General features: G+C 35.8%; 2 protein-coding genes across 7 annotated transcripts; one reads left to right on the top strand and one right to left on the bottom strand.

The window, feature by feature from the left end:
- Positions 1–80: 80 nt before the first annotated feature.
- LOC125050583 (putative vitellogenin receptor) lies at positions 81–18,735 on the bottom strand. Of its 6 annotated transcripts, none has more exons than XM_047650515.1 (36): positions 18,574–18,735; positions 18,088–18,281; positions 17,751–17,911; positions 17,174–17,288; positions 16,743–16,922; positions 16,094–16,345; positions 15,280–15,377; positions 14,484–14,591; positions 14,178–14,362; positions 13,820–14,015; positions 13,392–13,551; positions 13,074–13,223; positions 12,530–12,679; positions 11,506–11,631; positions 11,289–11,433; positions 11,053–11,162; positions 10,198–10,287; positions 9,979–10,131; positions 9,101–9,436; positions 8,875–8,976; positions 8,149–8,305; positions 7,701–7,786; positions 7,100–7,245; positions 6,750–6,829; positions 6,101–6,282; positions 5,609–5,761; positions 4,554–4,749; positions 4,193–4,342; positions 3,305–3,416; positions 2,906–3,028; positions 2,297–2,517; positions 1,849–2,152; positions 1,464–1,618; positions 927–998; positions 563–644; positions 81–380 (listed from the first exon to the last, which is right to left on the bottom strand). In XM_047650515.1, exons 2-36 carry the CDS (start codon positions 18,278–18,280, stop codon positions 282–284), a joined length of 5,328 nt encoding a protein of 1,775 aa, XP_047506471.1. In that variant the 5' UTR covers position 18,281; positions 18,574–18,735; the 3' UTR covers positions 81–281. The 6 variants fall into 6 exon arrangements, with proteins under 6 accessions (XP_047506471.1, XP_047506474.1, XP_047506475.1 ...); XM_047650518.1 differs by having other exon boundaries at positions 574–644; XM_047650519.1 differs by having other exon boundaries at positions 634–644.
- A 464-nt stretch (positions 18,736–19,199) lies between these two features.
- On the top strand, positions 19,200–23,168 carry LOC125050655 (trifunctional enzyme subunit beta, mitochondrial). The gene is made up of 11 exons (XM_047650632.1): positions 19,200–19,373; positions 19,655–19,826; positions 19,978–20,165; positions 20,307–20,494; positions 20,709–20,883; positions 20,981–21,111; positions 21,229–21,330; positions 21,511–21,624; positions 22,205–22,279; positions 22,382–22,459; positions 22,687–23,168. Exons 1-11 carry the CDS (start codon positions 19,310–19,312, stop codon positions 22,819–22,821), a joined length of 1,422 nt encoding a protein of 473 aa, XP_047506588.1. The 5' UTR covers positions 19,200–19,309; the 3' UTR covers positions 22,822–23,168.
- The last annotated feature ends 129 nt before the right edge of the window (positions 23,169–23,297 follow it).

Raw genomic sequence — 23,297 nt, 5'->3', positions numbered from 1 at the left:
TTTGTTGCCTCTTTAAGGATTGATTGAACTTAACCTATGACAGTTCCACTAGCATGCCTGATGCATTTAATAAAAATCAATTTTGCTTCATAATGTATTATTATTTAGAATATTTATATTATTTAAATAAGTTATGCTTAAGCAGAACTATTTAATTTCCCATACAAAGTTGAAAGTATACATTTATTAATAAAATTACTTTAATTAAAGTTAGTTAGGTATTAATATTACATTATTTAACTAATAAAGATTTATTAGTTTAATAAGTAGATGATACTTATTTATCTTAAGCGTAGTAAAGTTTTATGTTCATTCATATCAATATCTGACTCAGTATCAGAAATACACAGTTGTGTCTCCATCACTTGGGCCTCAGTCACCTGAAAAAAAAAAATAGTAAGCACATCTACCACAATCTTCAATGTGGTTTAAATTTGTAGTAAAAAACAAAACGCAATTTTTTTAATGTTCACTATTAACTTTTCTTTCACAAAATAATTATAAGCCTAAACTAATTGGTAGCCGATAGTTATGGGAATAAATAGATAAATAAGCAACTTACAACAGATGTACCTCTATGGAATGTAGTACTCCATGCATTTCTAACAAATTGTAACGGGTTCACATACTCACGGTTAACGCCTCTGGAAATTTTTTTTCAAATATAAGATTGATATTGCTTTAATATAATGAAAAAAAACTTTAAGATGTTTCACCTGAGTGTCGAAATTGTTCGGTTTCTCCGGACTTGAAGAAATTAACCGTTAAAACCATAAGTACTACACCTACTCACGAGCGGGCAAAAGGTAGCCGAGGATATATAAAAAAATTAAACCTGGTCAAATTCAATTTTATGGTGCATTTAAAGATTTAGGAATTATTGTAAATTGTAAAAACATTAAAAAAATAACTAAAAAGTATTTTACCCAGCTGTAGGAACTTCGACGACAGAACTCACGACTTCGGCTACTGGATCCGATTGGTTCCAAAATCTAACTCTGTGAGTGAGAGAGAAAAGTTCATTAGGTACCGAAAATAGTACAGCCTTGCGATTCTGTAACTCACTTTTCGAACTCTCACAGCGGTTTTCGCAGCGGCGGTCACGCTCAAATCAGTCGTAAAGCAGTCATTTTACGATTTGGCATTCTGATAAGGAGGGAGCTTCGAAAAGTGAGTGACAGAATCGCAAGGCAATTACTGTTGTTAGGTACCATGTCTATGACATTTAGAAACTTTTAAATGTATATACCTATAGATGCAAATATAAAATTTAGCATATAATACTGCAAAATTTTCATTAGAAAACTTCGGCATTTGACTATTTTCTTTGTTTTTCCTGAATGGCTCAAGTATGTACCGGCATTTTAATATTTTTACCATTTAAAGATAAAGAAAATAATATAGCGGACTAGCGAGTCTGCGATGCTTCATAGTAAGGTAAACAAACAAGACGTACAACATACCGCCTGTAATTGTCAGAGTGAGGCCTGCTACACTTGCAAAGCTTGTAACTTAAAAATACTATTGAGGTTGTCAATACAGTTGTCAGCAGCACGTATAACAAATAATACCACTTTGATTTTTTGGCCGGTGGCCGTTCACCGTTTATTAATGGTGTCTGAAACAAAGAAGATTTTCCTATAATAAACTACTGCAAACTGGTTCCCACGACCTGCTACGTTTCGTGCATGAACGGATCAACCATTGGCCAAATTAACACCTTACCATTATGCTAGAATCTCGTAGCAAAGGATGGCTGTTTTTATAAACTTTTGTGTCAACCCATCTTATGATGGTCAAAATATTTTGAGCGTCAGTAATTGCGGTGGAATTGGAAAAATACTTTACCTCAGCCTGATTCAAACTAGGACACACCCCATCTGATAGTGAGCCATCGGCGCACACACAGGCGGGGCCGTTGTCAAGAACACACACACCGGAACATTCCTTTTTCTCACACACATCTGTGTAAGTGTTCTCTCGGCGAATCGCGAAGCTCGAGGCGTTTATATTCGCAAATATTTGACACGTTTTATGACCGAATAGGAAACAACGGATCACTTGGCTATTATTTAGGAAATAAATGTGGTCTTCGAATAGTGTAGGGCTGTGGGCGAAGATCATGGTTACTTCGTCATTGTATACCAGGGTCCTGAAAATATATAGGCACCTCTGTATGGTAACACGAATTTTTTAAAAAAATAATAATAACAATAATTCGTATTTTAAAATTCTTTAAACACGAAACATAAATTAGTTGAGTGTGAAATATCCAAATAGATATTTGTTAACTCACTTATGTCCTTCAAAGGTACTCTTCCATAATTTACCAGGGTTGTCTAAAATATATAAAATTTTTAAATGGCCATCCATGGCCAACCCTGTACAGTTGTTAACCGACGTCACGTTTTTGACGCCCTTGCCGGCCAGAGATGCCGATTGGACTTGGCTACTGTTACCCTGGTTCACACAGTAGAACATAATAGAGTTCATTGAGTCTACTGTCAGCGACGTCACCTGCAAAAAGTGCAATGCTTCCGTTTTAGAGTGACATATACAACGGGCTGCATTACATTTAACTCTCTTTCAGAACACACTAATTAAAGAAAATAGTAAAAAATTAATTGGAAGAAGTGAAAGACGGTGAAACCTTATTTATAATAATAATAGAAAAAAAAACAATGATATCTAAATTGTAGACGTAAATTAAACGTAAAAGTAAAAACATGATTATTAAACATGACGACAGCGACCAAGTGGCACAGAAGAATAAAACTGACGGGAAGTTGCGAAAAAATACAGGAGTGTTTTGAATAATGATAATAATGATAAAGCCGAACGAATATAATCATTTTTATTTGTCTTTGAAAATGTGTAACTTTATTGCTTATTTATAATTATTTACCTTAAACGGTATGTTGTGAAGCCTGGCACAAGATTTTCTCGCAAAATTACAAACTCTTATGACACTTCCTTTTGGCTTCTCGTCCACAAAGTAAATGTTTCCGGTAGCCCAGTCCACTGAGATCTTCAAAAATATTGATAATACTTTAGCTCGTAAGTGAAAATAATAAAAATATCTGTAAAGTAACCGTACTTTACAGATATTTTTATTATTTATGGGGTGTACTATTTCACTTATTTCTGCACCTACTATGCTGATAGTGATAATCCTTGCATATTTTGAAGAAATAACCATTACAAAAGTTACTCCTTCAAAATCTTAGCAAAGAATCTCTCTGTTTTATTACGTATTTATAATAATTTGTTGATATAATAATTTATGTACATATGTATTAGTTACCTCTGTGGGTCTGCCGATATTCCCGATGGCAGTGGTCGTAGGTTTTGTGAGGTTTTTATTCACTTCGATTATTTCTCCTGTTTCAGGCACGGCTACGTATAATTTATTCAGCCTGTAAGAACAAATACCAGGAACTTATTTCACCCATACAATTGCGCTTCTTAATTCGAACCCACCTTTATTTATTTATTTAATTATAAGTAATCTTACAGCTAACATACATAATATTACAAAACAAACACTTAGACAGTACAAAAAGCCAAAACAGATTACATAGATAAACAATATTATATACGAAAAATGAAACAAATAAGCGCATCAATAGACAAAAATATATACAGAAAACTGAAATTTAATATTTAATTTATATAAATAATACTAAATACAACCTAAACAAAATTCGAGTCTTCCCGCCTCTTCAAATATTTTCTCACATGTTCTTTGGTGAGGTGGAAAATATCAATATCCTCATAATTAGTGTCATAGTTAGATAAAACCCGAAACATTGGTGAATTATGCAGGTAATTCGAGTTCGTACGAGGCACATGGAACAATTTTGAGTGTCTTGTCGCATATGGAGAAGGAATTTTAAAAGAAATTAACGACAGCAAATAGGGGCTATCGATCCGCCCATTAAGAATAGCATGTAAAAAAAGCAGGTCTTGCTGACTTCGCCGACTTTCTAATGAGTCTAAATTAAATTAAAATTAAAATTTGTACATATTGCAAGCATATATATATATATATATACATATATGTTATATGCCTGTTTTTAAAATGATATATAGCTGTAGTAATTGCTACGAGTCCTAAATGTATAATGTCTAATTGTCCCTTTTCAAGAGCAAGGTGAGTATTTTATTTAAAATATAGTTGGCTAACACAAACCCCTTATCGAAATCGAAGTCCGTGATATTCTTGTCCCCGTAGGAGTGTTCGAGGAAGTGATGGTGCGAAATGAGCAGCCAGATTGAGTTGTTTTGAATGTACAGTAAGGTCGCATCGCCGTTTAACGATTTGCATGAGCGACGATCGTATCTGAAAATTACATAATAATAAATTAAACAAGATAAGGTAAAATGCAGCTTTTAACCCACCGAAAACAGAAGGTTTGACAGGCCTTATTTGGCATATATTTTGTCTAAAATTTTAAACTATTCGTTAAGAAATTATGCCTGCTTCATTGTATTGTGTTCAATTTGAAGTATGCGTACGTGATAGCTCGGGAACGAACGAAGCTCAAACTCACCTCAGCTCGTATCCAGGATGACAAGTGCAGACGAACGAGCCAGGCGTATTAATACAGTTATGCGAACAGTGGTCGAGCCTACACTCGTCATCATCGACACAGGTGTCTCCGACCTTGGAGAAGCCGAGGGCACAGACACAGATAGGACCCTCTGGGGTATGCCGGCAGATACTTGGACAATTCTCGCAGTGGGCCGCTGAAATAAATGTAAGTAGATTGTGGAAGGATAAGTTAGGTTATGTATATGTCGCAGCCAACTTTATTAGCCGTTCAATTAACAGCCTAGCCTTTTAACTAAACGGCGCCGTTTAACTAGCGGCCTGAAAGATATACAGCCGTAGCCGTTGTTACAACATTTAATAAACTGGCTGGCCAATGCTTAGGCCATTCGTACGATAGAGTTATTATTTGTCTGAAAAAAAAAAGATAAAACATATGACATAAAAAATATTTCTTTTAAAATTAAATTGTTTGAGTCAAATTCACATTACTATTGCCACTACATTCTTTCATTGTACTTGTTGTTTTTCATCACTTGTGGTTTGCCGACGCCATATTGACAGTTAGAAGAGTTTCGTTTCGAGATTGAGACTGGCAGAAAGTGGAATTAAATTTAAATTAACAGTCAACAGGTTCGGCAAGTAATGAAATGTAATCGATTTAAGTCATTTCCCTAGCTGTTTGATCGACTGGCTGAACATCTTTCAAGCCGCTAGTTAGTCGGCGCCGTTTAGGTAAAAGGCTAGGCTGTTTATTAAACGGCTAATTAAGCTAGTTAGCTGCGACATATAAATTATAAAGACAAAAGCAATCTTTATCTTTAAAACAAAGATTACGAGATTGATTGAGTTTAAGAGAAAGATTATGAGTGTATAAAATAGAAATTGCATAATAACTAAGTATTTTTGATGTACTAAAAAAGAAGGAAAACATATAACAGCCTTGAAGGAGTCTGAATATTTATTTTAAAACGTTTTTAATGAGTGCATTATTTTTGGTACCACGATTTTCGATATTCGTGAGTTACCTATCAAATTGAAATATTTGAAACTCACTGCAGTTTCTACCCTCATCGGTGCCGTCCTCACAGTCCTTCCTGTTGTTACACACCCTTTTCCAGTCCAGGCAATCTCCGTTCTTGCACTTGTATAACTTGCCGCATTCGTGAGAAGGTAACTCAATTTTTTTTATCGGCATTGTTTTGTTCACTGTGAAATAATCTACGCTTTACCACTCACCATCATCATTTATCTATTAATTCTAACATTTTCTGCACATTTATTTAATTGCAATTATTGTTTTACGTTAATACGCCCAAAACTACCAAATTAAAAGAATTCTAGTGATAGAATTAACGTGGTAAAACTAGTAATTAAAAGCCTAATTTGTATATTGGTTTATTTTTTGTGCTCTTTCGAAATTATGCGTTAAACTCCCATGTCTTGCCAGCTAAAGTTAGTAACCTCATGTATGTTCATTTTACATAACTTTGTCATAAATAATTCGAAAAGAAAAAAAGAAAGATTATGGGTACATTAGTAGGTCACCTTTCAAACAAGCGTCGGCGGTCTCGTCGGATCCGTCAGTACAATCATTTACGCCATTGCACAACTGACTCTTCGCGACGCACACCAACTCCTGTTTGCATGAATACTTCCCTCTCGGGGCACAAAAGAAGTCGCACCCTGCTTCGTCGAGGCCTCCAGCGCAATCCACCTTGCCGTTACACCTGAATAGATAAATGTTTTACATCCCCTGAGCCCCTTATAATCTCTAGGCTCGTTTACTACCATTTTTATCAATTCAAAATAATACGAAACGAACAAATGGACATCACAACATTAATAGGTAAAGGCTACGCCGCCACCTGATTAAATAAGTTGGAGAAATATTTCATAATGTCGTTCGTCGTGTGAGTTTCACGTTAGGCAAATGCGAAGCAAGATAGTATTATAGAACCTTATTATTTTATTAGATTACTTTCCAAATCACCACTTTCATAGCTCGTCGTCCAACCACTCTATGGAATGGAAACCTTATTTATTTTTTCCAAAAGTTTACTGCCCCATACAAGTCTCTTAATACTACCTACCTAATACCACAAAAGCTGTGATATCAGTCAACGGCATGCATAATCTACAATAACTCAAAACAAGGACATCACAAAACATTCACCACCCTGAAATATGTTCTAACCGAGCAGTAAGCGGCAAACAAATCGTTGTGTTGTTTCGCTTACAACTAAATTCCAATTGACGGCAAGGACGGGTGACTTCCTGAAAGGTTCTTCGAGTAAGTTCTTAATTCCTTAATTTAATTTAATCTCTTCGAACTAAGTTTAAGGGCAACTTTTTATATATTACAAATCGAGTTGAAAATTCTTTATATTATAAATGACATATCAGAGCATAATAGATAAACAAAACTTTAAATATATAACAATAATGTCACGTAAATGCGAATTTAAATAAAGTAGAAAGAGCGTTTACCTTATTCAGAGATATTTTGTGGTTTTATTCATAAGATTACTTAAAATCAGACTTTACCGTAACGGCTACTTCAGGCAGATCGCATTTGTCTTCATCGGATGCGTCGAAGCAGTCGTAGTTCCCGTCGCATCGCTTCTCCAACTCTATACAACTTCCGTCGCTACATTGGTGGAAACCTTCAGGGCAGGTCTTGTTAAAGGCTGCTAAAATCAATATTACACCAATGTATAAGTAATCCGTAGGATCAGCACAATCCTAAACCGAACCTGCTTTGCCTGACAAAAATCTCAAATTTGTTTTTATTGATACCCTCCAACGAATGCATGTGTTAGACGCAAGATCAACCCACTACCATAGGGTTGAGAGTCGAGTTTACTTTTAATCATAGCTGTATTTTTGAATTTACATAAAATAAAATGCATCGCAATACAAAAAATACATGCTAACGTCGTCGTCATCGAATTAATGATTATAAAATTTTTACGCGACAAAATCGCCTTATTTAGTTCTTGGGATATGGGTGAGATACGCATATCTCGTGGGAGCATGTATAAAATATATAAATAATGTTGACAGGTATTTAAGCCGGTTAATTATTTTTTAAATAGTCCTTATTTCAGTTGTCCAGTATTGTTTATAAAACATATAATTTTCTTACTACAATTAATTTCGTCGGAGCCATCGATGCAGTCCAAGGCTCTGTCGCATCGCCAAGTTGCTGGAACGCAGTATCCAGTAGAACACCTAATGAAGGAGAATATTATGCGAAATTTTAATATTAAAAATATAATTTCTATAAGGTAATTCGCCCTTCTCACTCTCTCTCAATCGGTTTCAATCGCACTCTCACTTTTCTTCGAAAGAAATGCTGCTAGAAATGCTTATTTATTTATTTTATTTGATCAACGGTATTCCTACAGCTACTTATTAAACAATATGTAAACAATTACACTGTAACAATAGCCAAAACGGAACACACATTCACATCTTCGTGACGTTTCATCCGTAAAAAATTTACCCTCATCCCTAAAGAAGTTTCACTTCAAAAAATTGTGTTAGGTACATTATTAGTATTAATCTATACAATAATATATATGTGTACTCACCTAAACTCGGATTCTTTACAAATTAAAGTGTCGCAAACGGATGGGAGCTCGTCGCTACCATCAGGGCAGTCGCTATAGCCGTCGCATAGCATGCTTGATTCGATGCACATTGATGAATCATCGCATATACTTTGTGTTTTACTACAGATAGGGGGGGCTGAAATATAGATCTTTATTGATTAGTTAGCACAGATTCGTCTTAAACTAAACGTTCAAACGTGAAAATCTTAAGTTCGGCTTAATGAAACTGTGATACCTCGACATACGAGTGCCCTAATATTCGAGTGCTTTGAGATGAGAGCAAGGTTTGAGATACAAAGATCACCCAAGACACACTTCCGCACCGTTTCAGTCTTTTTGCTTGTTTCCCTCGTTTTAAAAGCATTTTTGATAATTGGGATTCGCTTTTTTTGCTTTTTGTACACTTAGAAAACATTATCACATTTATTTTTATAACAATGGGTCCGTAGAAGAAGATGATCTCTATTGAATTAAAGCGTGAAATGAGTTTCTCTTTCAAAAACAACTGAGGTCGTGTTTTGGGAGCTGGAACGGATTAATGGCATTTCAATGGGGAAAATTGCTTTGAGACGAGCTATGTTACGAAACGAATTAAACTCTTAGTCGAGGTACCACTGTAAGTATATGAAGTACGAGCGATATTTAGTGGTTCACACATTACGTTACCTAATTTTACTAAACATTTTCTAAATTAAGAAAATCTACCTTTTTCTTTCTTTTCCTCGCAAACATCATTTTTACCAATGCATTTAGCAAAACACATTTTCTGGTCGTATCGACATAGTGGATTGCTCGTAGTGGTACCTGCTATTTAGAAAAAATATAATCAGTTTAATGTGGAATGTTTAAGGGTTTTATCTCTTAACATCAGGTGAGTCTCCTGCCCGTTTGACCCCTGTAACATAAAAAATACCGAAATAAATATACTTACATGAGCAATTTTCTTCATCCTCGCCAAACTGACAATCCTTGTGACCATCACATTTCTTACTCGATGCGAAACATTTATTGCTTCTATGACAATAATGTTCATTATGCTTACAAAGCGCTATTTCTTCGCAGGTGTTGTTAACCTGCACCAGCCCCACGGGGCAGAGGCACTTAAATCCCATTTCGAGGTCCTGGGGCAAGGGGTGGGAGACTTGGACACAAATATGGGAGCACGGGGTCTTGTTTTGATGGCAGACATGCTTTAAAAGGGTGTTGTTGAGGGAATATGGGGCATACGTAGCTTGTAGGTGGAGCAAAGTGTTGTTGGGAAACAAAGCTGAAATTTTTTATTGCTTTATTAGAATCACTTTTTTCGCAAATATCAGCCATGACTACCTGAACATTTGCATAACAGGCCGAATCAGCAAGATTACAGCCACATAAATTGTATTAAAAAATGTGTGCGTCCCGAGACGCCCGACAGAAGTGATAACTTAAACTAATTTATGTGGAACTATTTAATTCTGTAATGTTACGAAGATCATCTTCTGCTTCATGCACCATAATTTTTATAATCACTTTCAAAAATGGTCATAGTTTGAGGTTATATGCTCACTGTCAACAGTAAATGTCAATCGCACACTAAACACTGAGTAGAGAGAGGGCAAAGCGTCTGTCCGAAATACGACTAGCGCTGCGGGTAGAAGTAAGAGAAGAGGATTCAGCATATTGCTACCGTAGGTGCAGGAGAAAGGTAAAAGTATTCATTAGCGGTTTACCCTCCCGTAAGAAGTTATCACTTCAATAATATTCGTTATTTATCTTATTAGTGACACTGTCCGATTCCAAACCTAGTGAGAATACAATTCTTTTACTTACATAATTCCATCCGTCGTATTACATAGCCAGCCCTGTGAACATCTGCCCAGTACAAACGTTTTGTTTCTCTGTCTGTCCAAAATACATGTGTGTCCGTAACGGCAAAACTTTCGAGGGTAGAAGTAAATTCGCGGAATCGTTCCCTTCCCGTACCTAATAAAATGACAAAGCGACTAAGTATATATTTAAAGTATTAGGTCATAATGTATTATTAAACACCTTCTGGGTGAAAATGATCGATAACACCGTATTCATCTGCTAAGTAGACGACATCCAGCTCCGACGAATACTGCAGACGTATATTTGGACCTGTAAACAAAACATTCACCTGTGACCCTATTCATTCCAGTCATTTGTTGATAGACGATATTTGAACGAACGTGTATGTACCCGTGCGATTACGAAGGGGCTGTCCATTAATCACGTGAGGTTCGAAAGGGAGGGGGTAGTGGTTCGGCAAAAATCACGTAATATCACGAGGTGGAGAGGGGTATAGTAAGATATCACGTGTACTTATTTTTCCGTCAAACGCGTGATTTCTAAACCGAAAAGCGGCTTAGAAAAACGATCGATCGAGAGAGATTCTATGCGTAGTGCACGTGATGACGCTGAGTGGCTTGATAAAACGGACGTTGATCTTCAACAAAGTACAGTACCAACAACTGACTTGCAAGATCCAGCTGTTAGTATTGAAGAAAGTCTTGCTAACCTGTGGAAATGTACATTCAATATGTTCATGTCTAATACAATTTTACAACAAGTTTTTCGCATGATTACACCATTCCTTTAATATTATTTTTATGCCAGTCAAAAACAAGCTGCAACCTTTCTGTCTAGACATTTTTATCATGGTCTTTAATTTTTTAGAACGATTAGATTATGCTTTATACCGGTACTTAAAAATAAGATTATAAAAAATTTAAGATTCTTTATAGGTACTAAAAATATGGGGGGGGTAGTCTTTAACGTCACCACGTATCACCATGGGGGAGGGAGGGGTTAAAAAATGTTAAAAAAAACATCACGTGATTAATGGACAGCCCCGAAGTGGGTACTAAAGCATATTTCTCTTACCATATATCATTTTTGTAATAATATGTTTCCTATCATCTCCGTCCAGTCCCATACTATCGATATTTATTCCTTTTTTCACTTCGCTCTCAAACACAGCCACTACCAAGCGTCTGAAAATTTCCCACAGATGTTCAATTTTTTTCATAAGTAGTCAGTATTACACGCAAATGTTAGGACTCGGCTGTGATAGCCATAATCAGTGTGTTCAATAATTTTATAATCAATAAAAACCTCACCCGTAATCCGGTAAAATACAAAAGCTAATAGGTATTTCCTGACTGGGGAACCGATACACCAAAGTCCTCTCTTTAGTTCTGAGAGAGATGACGTCTATCATACCGCGACCAGCGTCCAATATGTACAAGGCATCCGAAACGTAATCTAAATAATATTTTTCCATTTTTAACGTCCTCTTACACTTTTAAAAATTATATAGATATTTTTATGTATTACCATATCCCATATCTACAACGTTTTCTAAGGAATTGTAGACAAACAGGTGAGTGACGCCTAATGAAAAGTCCTTCAAGTCGATATAATTGATCGATTTCCTATGACCATCGTACACGTAGAGGGTACCTGTTACAGAAAAAATATTATAACAAAAAGTATGTTTAAGATTTCTATTAGAATTGATTAGAGAACAACGTAGGAATATGGGAGATTCATTGAATAAGAGACTAACAGACACCACGCCACAATGCATGACCTCAGAGAGCTAGGTGTTGTTTTTTATAATATACGTTGTAAGTATATAGCATTCTAGCTGCCCCCGCGAACTTCGTTTCTCCTTAATGTGATTTTACTTAGCTTACCTTTTTAGTTCATACCAACATGGAACATTTTGCTATGCCATCCCAGAGATCCAGACCACTACCAGAGAAGAGAGAGAGAGGTTTTCGGATACGTAAACTTTTTAGGTTATTCTGTGAATTTGTCCCTATATAAACCAAATAAACAATAGGGATTCATAGTGGAGGGTAGATGACAAGACTCAGACTTACTGAATATGCATTAAAAAATTCATAAGAATCGGTCGAGCCGTTTCGGAGGAGTATGGGAACGAACATTGTGACATTAGAATTTTATATATATAGAGATATATATATACGCTTGTCGTCTCTGGGATACAAGTGTACGCGTAGGCTATTTATTTATTTATTTCATTTTTATTTGTTGTTGACATGGTACTAAACTTAGTGTTCAAGATGTCTTTTACTAACTAAAATGGATCTGTGTTATCTAATTGGAATAAATTATTATTATTTTAGATATTTGGGTATATGTTGCAAAATATCATGCGATATATTTGTGTGAGTAAGAAAATTCAGTAATATTCCTTCGGTTATATTCGATTCTTCCACCGTTTTGACGACAAAATAAATAGATACTTTGTGGTTACAAGTCTCTGCTTTTCTTAACAGCGTTAACAGTAAGAAACGAATGTGTACATAAGTTTTAAAAGAATAAATCTTACCTCTAAAGTTATCATAAGCCATAGCTTGTACGCGTTCGATGTTAAAATGGGTCGCGTGTGTCTCTGGGTTTCCCAATACATCATATTGAATGCGCGTAAATAAAGATCCGCCGCCCACTATTAGGTATTGCGGGTGATAATCGGGACTGGCTAAAAATAACACATCATTTAACAATTTATTGTTCGTTGTCCCTCTAATCATCAGCTATGGGAACTATGCAATGAGCTGCCAATTGACAAGTCTATAAAATGTCTAAAGTGAAGTGAAGAAATGGGTGGGGCCATACGCTCCGGAGGGATCAAGTCACATTGCCAAGCAAGCCCTTGACAGGAATCCTCATGGTAAAAGGAGACGTGGTCGCCCAAAACAGACCTGGCAATAAGCATCTTTGCAGAGGCGAGGGAAGCTGGAAAGACGTGGAGTGAAATTAGGAGAGCCGCCCAGGATCGATCAGACTGGTTTTCTACTCTGGAGGCCTCACCGAGTTACTCACCACAACAGTGTTAACAGTGAAAAATCAAAATATTGTCTATTGGTACTTACTTTTGCAAATCTTTCCAAAGAGTTCCATACCCTCAGGGCATAGACAAGTGAAGGTAACATTGGATGTCGGTACGCAAATGTGCGAGCAGCCACTGTGCCTACACGGGTTTACTTTATCTGGCATCAGAAGCGGGTGATATAAGTGCATGTCTGCAAAGTAAGTCTAAATTTAAGAAGTCCTTCAGGTGCACTGTTTAATAGAGAAGAAGAAACACTCTTCTACAAGTGGAAGGTTACAAATAAATAAAACTTATTAAAATACTTAATGTTTGAAATATGTTGAAATGGGTTTTGTTATTGCGGTTAAATGGCACATACCAAAGACGGGTTCCTTTAATGTCATAAGAAGATTTTTTCTGACGGTACTGTGTAGTTTGTCAGTGCTGTGGATGGTTGCCGAGGTCCAGTCGCTCCAGAACACAGTGTTCTCAAACACAACTATAGTGTACGGATCGTGGTATGGCTCTTCGAAGAGAGACTGCAATTGAATAATCAAATAATAATCTTGCAGTGTTATACAATTTCCGCCCTTAGTAAATGAATTAGTCCTGTTTTCCTTCGAGCGATTGATAGATGCGCACATAGACAGAACGTCCATTGCTGCTCAGCATAGGGGATCGAATCTACTATCTAAGGGATGAGAGTCGCACGCTGAAGCCACAAGGCCGACACTGCTTTACCTGTGCGTCAACGAGTTGCAAAAAATATTACTAATGATAATTAAGAATAGCGTTAGAGCGACTTACGTATACTTTAAGATCGAACAGCTTAACGATTTTAATAACACCATCGACGAAATATAATCTATCATTAGGGCTGTCCAAAGCCATCCCAGTGGGACCGAATTTCCCCATTTCGTCCACTATGATATCCGGCTTTGTGCCATCCATGCGAGACCTCAGTATCACCGCCTTGTCTTGCCAATCGGCCCAGTACATTTCTCTAGAATTATATTGTTCTTTTACGTAACACACATCAATAAACTTACCAAAATACATTTACGTAACACACATTTGTTACGTTCAACTATTGTATCGGTGGAGCCGATCGTAAATTAGAAGTTAGTAAATCTTAAAGAATGCTTAAAATAACAAGCAAACGTACCCCTTTCTAGGATCCAGGGTGACAAATCGAGGTTTCTTCGTTTGGGCTTTTAAAACGGTGCACATAGAACCGTCGGTTTTACACACGCCGATGATGCCACGCCGTACGTCCGTGAAATAAAAATTCCCTCCCAGCCAATCGACCGCTATATCGCCTGGGTCCTCTAGACCTAACGCCAACAGCACCTGAGGAAAATGAATCAAAATAAGTATTTTGAGGCTGGCATCTGTCACAATATAAGTACTAAAAACCTTTGGCCGTCGATAAATAAGATTTATGACCTAATTTCATCGGCCATACTTTTACCTGTTTCGTTTCAGCAACATTCTCAATTTGTGCTCTGATGATAGCTTGATGACCCGCCGCTATCTCTACCCAGTATACGAACGTACCGTCCGATGACACTCCGTGACCCTGCAGGTTGAAATAACAAATTAAAAAAATATTAAATAAAAAGAAAATTAAAACAAATTTGAACAATTATAAAAAGTTTGATCTCTGTGGCAGTGTACCTTTAACGCTGGCAGCATTTCCTCGCTGATTGCGATACTTATTCGGTATATATACTTACTAGCTCTGGGGTCACCGATACTATCTACCAGACGCCAACTAAAATCTTTTATTAGCGCCTGTGCACTTGAACCTTGGGCTCAACAGTCTCTAATTTAATTTTCTAATTATTTTGATTATTACTATGTAGGATAAGAAAATTTTAAATACTGTATAAATAATAATAATAAATCGTTTATTTGCAAAGAAAGTGGTACATTTAGATTGATTTATTAGAAAAATGTAGTTTTTATTTTTTATATAATAGGGCGGCAAACGAGCCTACGAGACGCCCAAAAAGGACAGTCATCGCAGCCCAAAGACACCCATTTTAGTGGGTGCGTTGCCGGCCTCTCAGGGAAGACCACCACCGGAAGTCGATTCCACAGTTGACTAGTTCGCAAAAGAAAATGCCGTTGCCGTCAAGGTGATGTTGATGAAATTTTCAATTCTTTAATTTGTATGTGTGTATTTCTGTCTAATGTAGTTGTATTAACCTTTAAATAACACCATAAAAACCAAATTGTAAAGTGACATGACTATTTAGCTTAACCTGTTTAATTCCTGACGCCAACACCCGCTGTTCTTTAGATTTCAGCTTAATGTATCGGATATCATTGCGTGTGCTAAATAATAGCATAGCTTCAGGGCCTGAAAAAATATTGTAAATAACTTGTCGTATCTACACTGGTACACAGTTAGACAAAGTTTTGCCTGTCCTTGTAGCAATACAGCTGAAGAGACGGTGTTACATGTCCCTACTGTCCAATGTATGGCTACGACAGGTATAACACTGCAAGTTATGGGAATGAAAGTACATAACAGAGACGAATTGAAAAGACTTAATGTCGAACAATAGGTTAAGAGACATGAATCTTAAATGTTCGGTATTATTATACAAAAAGTTGTTAACAGAAATTAGTAGTGCTTTATCAAATTACAAATGCTATTTACTCAAGTTATACAAGTTGATGTACAGTAATCGCCCCTATAACATGTTACCCCTATAACGCGATTTCCGTCCCCAATATAACGCGCAGATTTCTCAAGTTGTATTTCTGTAGTGTGAAATTTATAATGAATTGTCACATCCGCAATTACTTTTCGTACCTTAGGACCTGTTTCAAATGTGTTGTTATAAAATTAAACTTAATAACTTTATTAAATTTGTTTTCCTAGTCTTTGAATTATTTAAAAAAAAACGGTTTTACGGTAATACGCCTAAAACGCGATTTCCTATAACGCCGTCCGGATCTACCGGATTACTGTACTTATGTAAAGTTATATATGCATTTATTATCCTTCACTTTCTTAATCAATTACAATTCTAAGAGACTAAATTATCGGTTTTGAATATGTAATCTTACCGGTGGCGTAGCAAAGGTAACTCGCGATGTCCGTGATATATCCCTCGTCGCACGTACATCTAAACACATCACCACTCGGGTGACAGTAATGTGAGCACCACGGAATGTCATCAAAACAGTTTTTCGCACTTTCACAGGTTTGTGTCGTGTAGTTATATTTAAAATGAGGGCTGCCGCAGTCGCAGTATGGACCAGAACGATCTGGAGAGCAGTCTCTGCCGTTGCATGAGAAATTGGAACACATCGTATGCCCTAAAAGTGAAATTGTACAACTGTTGGAATACCGCGAGAGTACAATAGTAGTTTATATGTTTTTCCCTATTCTAATTGTGACTGACTCACGTTGGATTACGCTAGCAGAATTGGATTTTGAATCTACAGAGACCTTACTACGTATCTTGGCATGACTCTGAGTTTCCAAAAACTACACGCCCACAACGACTCTCAGCTACACTTTAAAATACATACGCACACACACTTCACATTCACATACTTAAAATACACACAGAATAATAAGAACTAGCGATAGATAAATTTTGCCACAACCTATTTGTCATGAATAAAGTTTATTATTTATTTACGTTTAATTTATATGTATATAATATTTTATGAACCGAATAAAACCGAATCAAAAACTGTGAACACTTACAACTCTGACAGAATACCCCTTCGTCACTGCCATCTTTACAATCCTTAATACCATCACACATGCTGTCTTTGGGCAGACAGAAAGATTTGTCCAAGCACTTAAATTCTTTTTCTCGGAATGCAAAAGCATCGGAATAGCAATCGCGTCCTGTGTTTACTTTGTGAGGCCGCAACACGTGGCCTGAAATAAAGATCATTGCTTATTGGAAAGTACATATAATGAAAAGAGTTAACAACTCTACAGAAATCGTAACGTCATGTACGACAGCGCATACAAAAGCATCCATTTTAATTTAGTATAGCACTTTCCGGTTCAAATTGAACTTTAAGTTAGTTTTTCGTATTTAATTGTTAGGTTTTTTAAATTCTAAATGGCACGTGTCAGTTTTTGAAAGCTCCTCCTTTGCATCATTGGTTGAAGAGAAAACTTACGACATGTCGTAACTATATCTTCATCAGTTTTATCCGAGCAGTCATAGTCGCCATCGCACATCCAGAACTTCGATATGCAGCGGTTGGAGTCACAGGAAAACCCCTTACATGTTGCCTGGAAAGAGGTTTGGACTAATACTCCATTCACATAAGAGCAGGTAAAAATAACCAGCCTAAGTCAAAAGTTCATTGAACTGTTATCACCTCCAAAAACCAGAAAAATCCAAAAGGATAAAATTACGGCTGAAATTTTAACCTATGATAAAGATAGATACATCTACACATCCTTATGTTTCAAGTGTCGTTATCGCCCGGAAACTTTGCAGAGACTAATCTTTTGGGGTATTGAAATCATTTTGATCCATTGTACGAAGTGTCATAACTCGCTTACGAATAAGAATCTATCCTCTTGCACAAAAAGTTTCCCGTCCCGTGTTCCACCGATGCGGATATGCGAATCTGCTATGATACAGGAATTCGCCTGGCGATTATTTTACCAGAAAAGAAAAAGAGCATGGATAAAACTTGATGACATAGCTATTTACAATATTACAGTTGCTATATTAAAGATACTTACATTAGGAGATATGACAATAACGCTACAGTTCATTTCATCGCTGCCATCATCACAATCTGGACTCGAATTGCAAACCCGAGAGTTGGGGATACATTTGTGGCCGTCACCACAAAGATATTGGTGTGTTTCATTGCAGTGCTTCTCATCAGGGTCTTGGTTAACTGTATATAAAAATATCGAATTTTACTAAATACTATGCATATTACCTTTAGATAAATATAGTATTAATACTACTGAAAGAGAAAAACAGAAACAGAAGACAGAAAAACTTTTAAAAAAAAATGTTCGTAAAAAACAAACAAACTTAAGAATATTGTGTTGGTTTTTTAACTCTTACCGCAAAAGTTCTCATCACTACCATCCTTACAGTCGTAATGACCATCGCAAAACTGCTCCTGAAGTATACAATCCCCACTTCTGCACTCAAAAACACCCTCACCCTGACATTCTATGTTAAAATCTTGAAACTCATCTATAAATTGAGCGGATGAAGTAGCCAAACAGCAGAGAAAGAAAATAAGGAGGACCATTCTAAAAATAATTTTTTTTAGTTATTATATTATACCTATAATGGCCAGCCAAACCTTTGTTACAATAATTAATATAAATAAAAGCTAATCTATCTTAACATACAATTCGTATCGAACTTATTAATATGATGTTTATTTTTTATTTTATTTGAAATTGACCTGAAAGTTTTATAATAAAACAGGCTTGAAATAATAAACTTTATCAATAATTTTGGCTTCCTAATACAGAAAATTTGCAATAAAACGAACGAAAAGCAATTCAGCCATGTGTTTACCAATTTTGTTAACCTTACCTTAAATTCTAGTAATTGAGAACCTGGACGTACTGCATCAATTATTTTAATTTTCTAAGAACGCTTAAGTAACAACTGATGAATGTAACAAAATTAAAATTGATTTTACTTTTCTAAGCGTTCATGCTCGTGCCGGGCGTGACAGGAAAAGAACTATGAAGTTGTAACTACCTCCGATAAAAAATTTGTATAGAATAAGTTTTGTACTACCCTCAAAAAATAAAGAAACACTTTTGTTTAATAACAATAAAAATTACCTTTTTTTTAAATTGTTTTATTTACTTTTCAAATTTTAACTGTAATTTTAGTTGAATATATACTATTTCATATATTGTATAATCCATCCATATATTATAATTGCTTTGTAATTATATATAAAAAATATTATATAAATTACATTAAAATAAATAATATTAAGAATAATATTTTATCATATTTGTTTGTGATTAATAAATTTCTTAAATCATTTGATTTCTAAACGTACGGTTGCCGGTTGGCGTTTCATTCTGTAAATTCGTAAAACTGACAAAATAACCCATCGTTACTGCATAAATAAGATTTTATTTGGATTTGTCATCTGGGTCTTTGACATCTGACGTTTTTAAGTGACATATGACGACTGAGACAGGTCCATAGTCCAACTTTCACGGTTCATACTTCATATAAAGTTTCGAATTTTAGTAAAAGTTACTTGTAATAGATATTTTTTCAGGATACTACTATAGCTATTTACACGATGGCTTCTCAAATTGCGAAATCATTATTAGCAACCACACGTCCGACCACAACTTTAAAGTTTGGTGAGTCTAATATAGTATACCCTTTCTAGTTTTAGCTTTTTACATAGAAAATGTTGGTAAAATACAGTTAAAAAATTTTTCGTCTAAGTAGTAAAAAATAATACAATGTTACTTCATGTAGAGAAGGTTTATAAGTTGATACTAACTGCAGATATAAATCATATAAACTTTGAACTGGACTTGCATTAGTTGGCATTAACACAAACATTTTCATTATACTATTTATCTGTAGTGATCTTCAACCGCTTACTTTTAAATTTTATTTTTTCTTTTCATTAAAGATATAGCTCGTCGGGCACTTAGTGTAAATGCCACTCTACAGCAGAAGAAGTCCCTAAAAGATAAGACTGGCAAAAATGTGGTCCTTGTAGATGGTGTCCGTACGCCGTTCCTGGTTTCTTTCACGGATTATGCCAAGATGATGCCCCACGAGCTTGCCAGGCATTCTCTTCTGTAAGTATTAGATGTTGATGATTGGGAGAAAACTGCTTCTGAAAATTGACTGAAATATGAGTATCAGAAACATTTTTAAAAAGTAGTTGGAAAAAATAGTTAAAATTTTAACTATTTTTTCACTTATAAGCATACATAAAATGTGTTACAGGGGTCTTCTCCAAAAAACTGGGATACCAAAGGAAGTTGTAGATTATATTGTCTACGGAACAGTTATTCAAGAAGTGAAGACATCAAACATTGGACGAGAAGCAGCCTTAGCAGCTGGCTTTAGTGACCGTACCCCTGCCCACACTGTCACTATGGCTTGTATATCTTCAAACCAGGCTATTACTACTGGTATATTCATTACTTTATGTTATATCTACATTACCTCATCCATAATAAATGTTACTTTTAAAACCTAGTTTTAACTAATAGGCAGAGTTTTGGTATTTTTTTAGCTTAAATAAATTTAGTTTTTTGTGTAATATTTGACAGGTGTGGGTATGATAGCTGCCGGGGCATATGATGTAATTGTTTGCGGAGGTGTGGAATTTATGTCTGACGTGCCAATACGACACTCGCGTAAGATGCGATCACTTTTACTGAAGCTCAATCGTGCTAAAACTCCTGCTCAAAGATTGTCTTTACTAGCCTCTATTCGACCAGATTACTTTGCTCCTGAGGTAAGATCATAGTTGCAACATTTAGAATTTAGATAGATTTCTTTAAATGTAGTAAATGTATATTTAGAATCAATTTAACATCTTTTCTGTTGACGTTCATGAGTGTACTTGGTTATCTATATGAATATAGTTATTTTGAGTTAGTACAGTACATTTCACTTATTAGTGCATGTATTTTAAATAATAGATGTCTTAATTAATTGATTTGATATAGCTCCCGGCAGTAGCAGAATTTTCATCCGGCGAGACCATGGGCCATAGCGCAGACCGTTTGGCGGCCGCTTTCGGTGCCACTCGTGCAGAACAAGACGAATACGCTCTTCGCTCACACACCCTCGCCGCCGAAGCCCAAGCCAAGGGGCACTTTACTGATCTCATACCTGTCAAAGGTGAGTAATCTAAAGCAACAATTCTTTTCGGCAATCGCTCATCTATTTTACAGAGAAATGTGCAATACACAAGATAAATATGTATATTCTTTACCAGTGGACGGCAAAGATGGCGTAGTGGAAAAAGACAACGGTATCCGTGTGTCCTCCCCCGAGCAGCTGGCGAAACTTAGACCTGCCTTTGTTAAGCCTCATGGCACCGTTACCGCAGCTAACTCCTCATTCCTGGTATGACTATTTTAAGTTAATTACAGATATTTCTCAAATTTAAAAAATAATTTTGTGCTCAAAAGTATTGTCTTGCACAAAGCATACATTAACTTTAGAATATTTTATTTTGCTCAGACTGACGGAGCGTCAGCGTGCCTAATTATGTCTGAAGCTAAGGCCAAGGAGCTGGGGCTGAAGCCGAAGGCCTATCTGCGGGACTTCACATATGTCGCTCAGGTAATACTTATTTAGTTATATGTATGTTATGTCCAGTAGTCTAATTTAAAAAAATTATAAGAAAGCGATACTCATTCAGAAGGACCCCATAAGATGCTGTTCTAACATTATGCCCATAATAATTAATATTTTATTTAGTAGATATTAAGAGGACACTAAAAATAAAAAACAATATTTCAGGATCCAGTAGATCAACTTCTGCTCGGTCCAGCGTATGGGATTCCCAAGATCCTGGAGAAATCTGGACTGCAACTTGGAGACATAGACACCTGGGAAATACATGAAGCTTTTGCTGTGAGTAGCATTTCTATTTTAGCCATTTGGCGGTACATGAAAACTTCATCCCTTCAGATCAACTTTCATACTTCTCAGTCCTCATGATTAGATTATTATTCTCTTATATTAAAGAGCTTGACAAAAAAAAAGGGTGCGTGTACTTATGTACGCGCGTAAGAAGTTATACTTCTTTGGCATTATTAAAAATAGTTTTCGGTTGCATGCAAATAATTAATTACAATTAAATAATCAAACACTGGAAAAGGAGTCATTATAGTAAATTCAAAAAAGTTCAGTTTACATTTGAAAAATTAAATAAATATTTATTATTATTCTATTACATTAAGTGTAACATAAATTATATTATTAGAATGTTGTTTTTAAATTATGTCCAATGCCGTAGCAACTTCCGTGGGTAACTTCATTCTGTTAACTTTGTGTCACGGTGCGCGCGCATCTTAAAATTTCACTCTCATCAATTTTTCATAAGGCGCCTAAAGAAGTATAAGTACTTAATAAAAACTCTAGATCTTCGGTCTCAATGAGATTTCGACTTGTTTTTCTAAGAAAATAAATCTACAAAACTTTTGTTGAACAGGGCCAAATCTTAGCTAACCTCAAAGCAATGGACTCCGACTGGTTCGCCCAGAACTACCTCGGCAAGCAGACTAAGGTACGTATCTATTTTTCTTTATTGTTTGCTAATATTTTCTTGAATAACATCAGTACTTATATTACATGCATTTTTTTAAATAACCAATGTGTATGTCTATAGGTGGGTGTTCCAGACATGAACAAGTGGAACAAGTGGGGTGGCTCTCTCTCTATTGGACATCCGTTTGCTGCTACTGGGGTAAGCACTACTTGTTCGATACATTATGTGAAAGACCCAAATGGAATAAATGTTCCATTAGTGGAAGTTAAGCCAGCCCTTAGAACAGAAATATGTAAACATTTGTAGTAAGAATTTCTTCAAACTTTCAGTTACACAAGTGATAACATAAACAGAGTTACCAATTTGAGATCTCTTAGAACCTGTTTCGTACGTTTGATTAAATTGCAGCTTATGTTGCATGACAGGTAAGGCTCGCGATGCACACGGCCCACAGACTGGTGAAAGAGGACGGTCAGTTCGGAGTGATATCCGCGTGTGCAGCCGGCGGACAGGGCGTGGCCATGATACTGGAAAGACATCCCGATGCACACACCAACTGAACACATATTCACCTGCCTTCGTGCCTTTTCCCGATTTAAGACAGGTTATCGTAAGTTCATTGTAAGGTCACTGTGGAATTGAAATTGTCATAGAATAACATTCTGTCAGTATACAAGTTTGCTAATAATTTTTGACTGCTTTTGTTAATGAGAAAAATTGTATTTCTGAAGCCGGTGTTTCCAATTTGCGATTGTAAGCTCTGTTACAAATTATATATTTAAGCAGAAGTTATAATAGTCCTTATATAATTTAAGCAAACGTTATTCGCATTAGATTTTCCTACTCTATAAGTGTTTACTTTTTGATGATTATACATTTTATATTTAATAAATAAATAATTTAATTATATCTTTGTTTTCCTTCTAGTTACGGACTTAACTTCAATTTCATTAATTTATTTTAAAGTATCCAGTAAATGGAGAGTTCGCACATAAGTAAAAGTATGATAATGCATTGAACAAACGGAGGGAGGGAT

This window comes from Pieris napi, chromosome 6, assembly GCF_905475465.1.
Source record: "Pieris napi chromosome 6, ilPieNapi1.2, whole genome shotgun sequence".
NCBI lineage: Eukaryota > Metazoa > Arthropoda > Insecta > Lepidoptera > Pieridae > Pieris > Pieris napi.
Note: the sequence above shows the minus strand (reverse complement) of the source record. Positions and strands in the feature narration are given on the sequence as shown.

Bases quoted from the DNA above. Each gene is read 5' to 3' on its own strand.
- LOC125050583 (XM_047650515.1), bottom strand. From the start codon at position 18,280: ATGGTCCTCCTTATTTTCTTTCTCTGCTGTTTGGCTACTTCATCCGCT. The intron at 13,224-13,391 runs GTATGTGCCATT...CTTACTTTGCAG, and splicing joins ATTAAAGGAACCCGTCTTTG to ACATGCACTTATATCACCCG. The intron at 11,163-11,288 runs GTGAGGTTTTTA...GGAAATTTTCAG, and splicing joins TGTATTTTACCGGATTACGG to ACGCTTGGTAGTGGCTGTGT.
- LOC125050655 (XM_047650632.1), top strand. From the start codon at position 19,310: ATGGCTTCTCAAATTGCGAAATCATTATTAGCAACCACACGTCCGACC. The intron at 21,112-21,228 runs GTATGACTATTT...TATTTTGCTCAG, and splicing joins CAGCTAACTCCTCATTCCTG to ACTGACGGAGCGTCAGCGTG. The intron at 22,280-22,381 runs GTACGTATCTAT...GTATGTCTATAG, and splicing joins ACCTCGGCAAGCAGACTAAG to GTGGGTGTTCCAGACATGAA.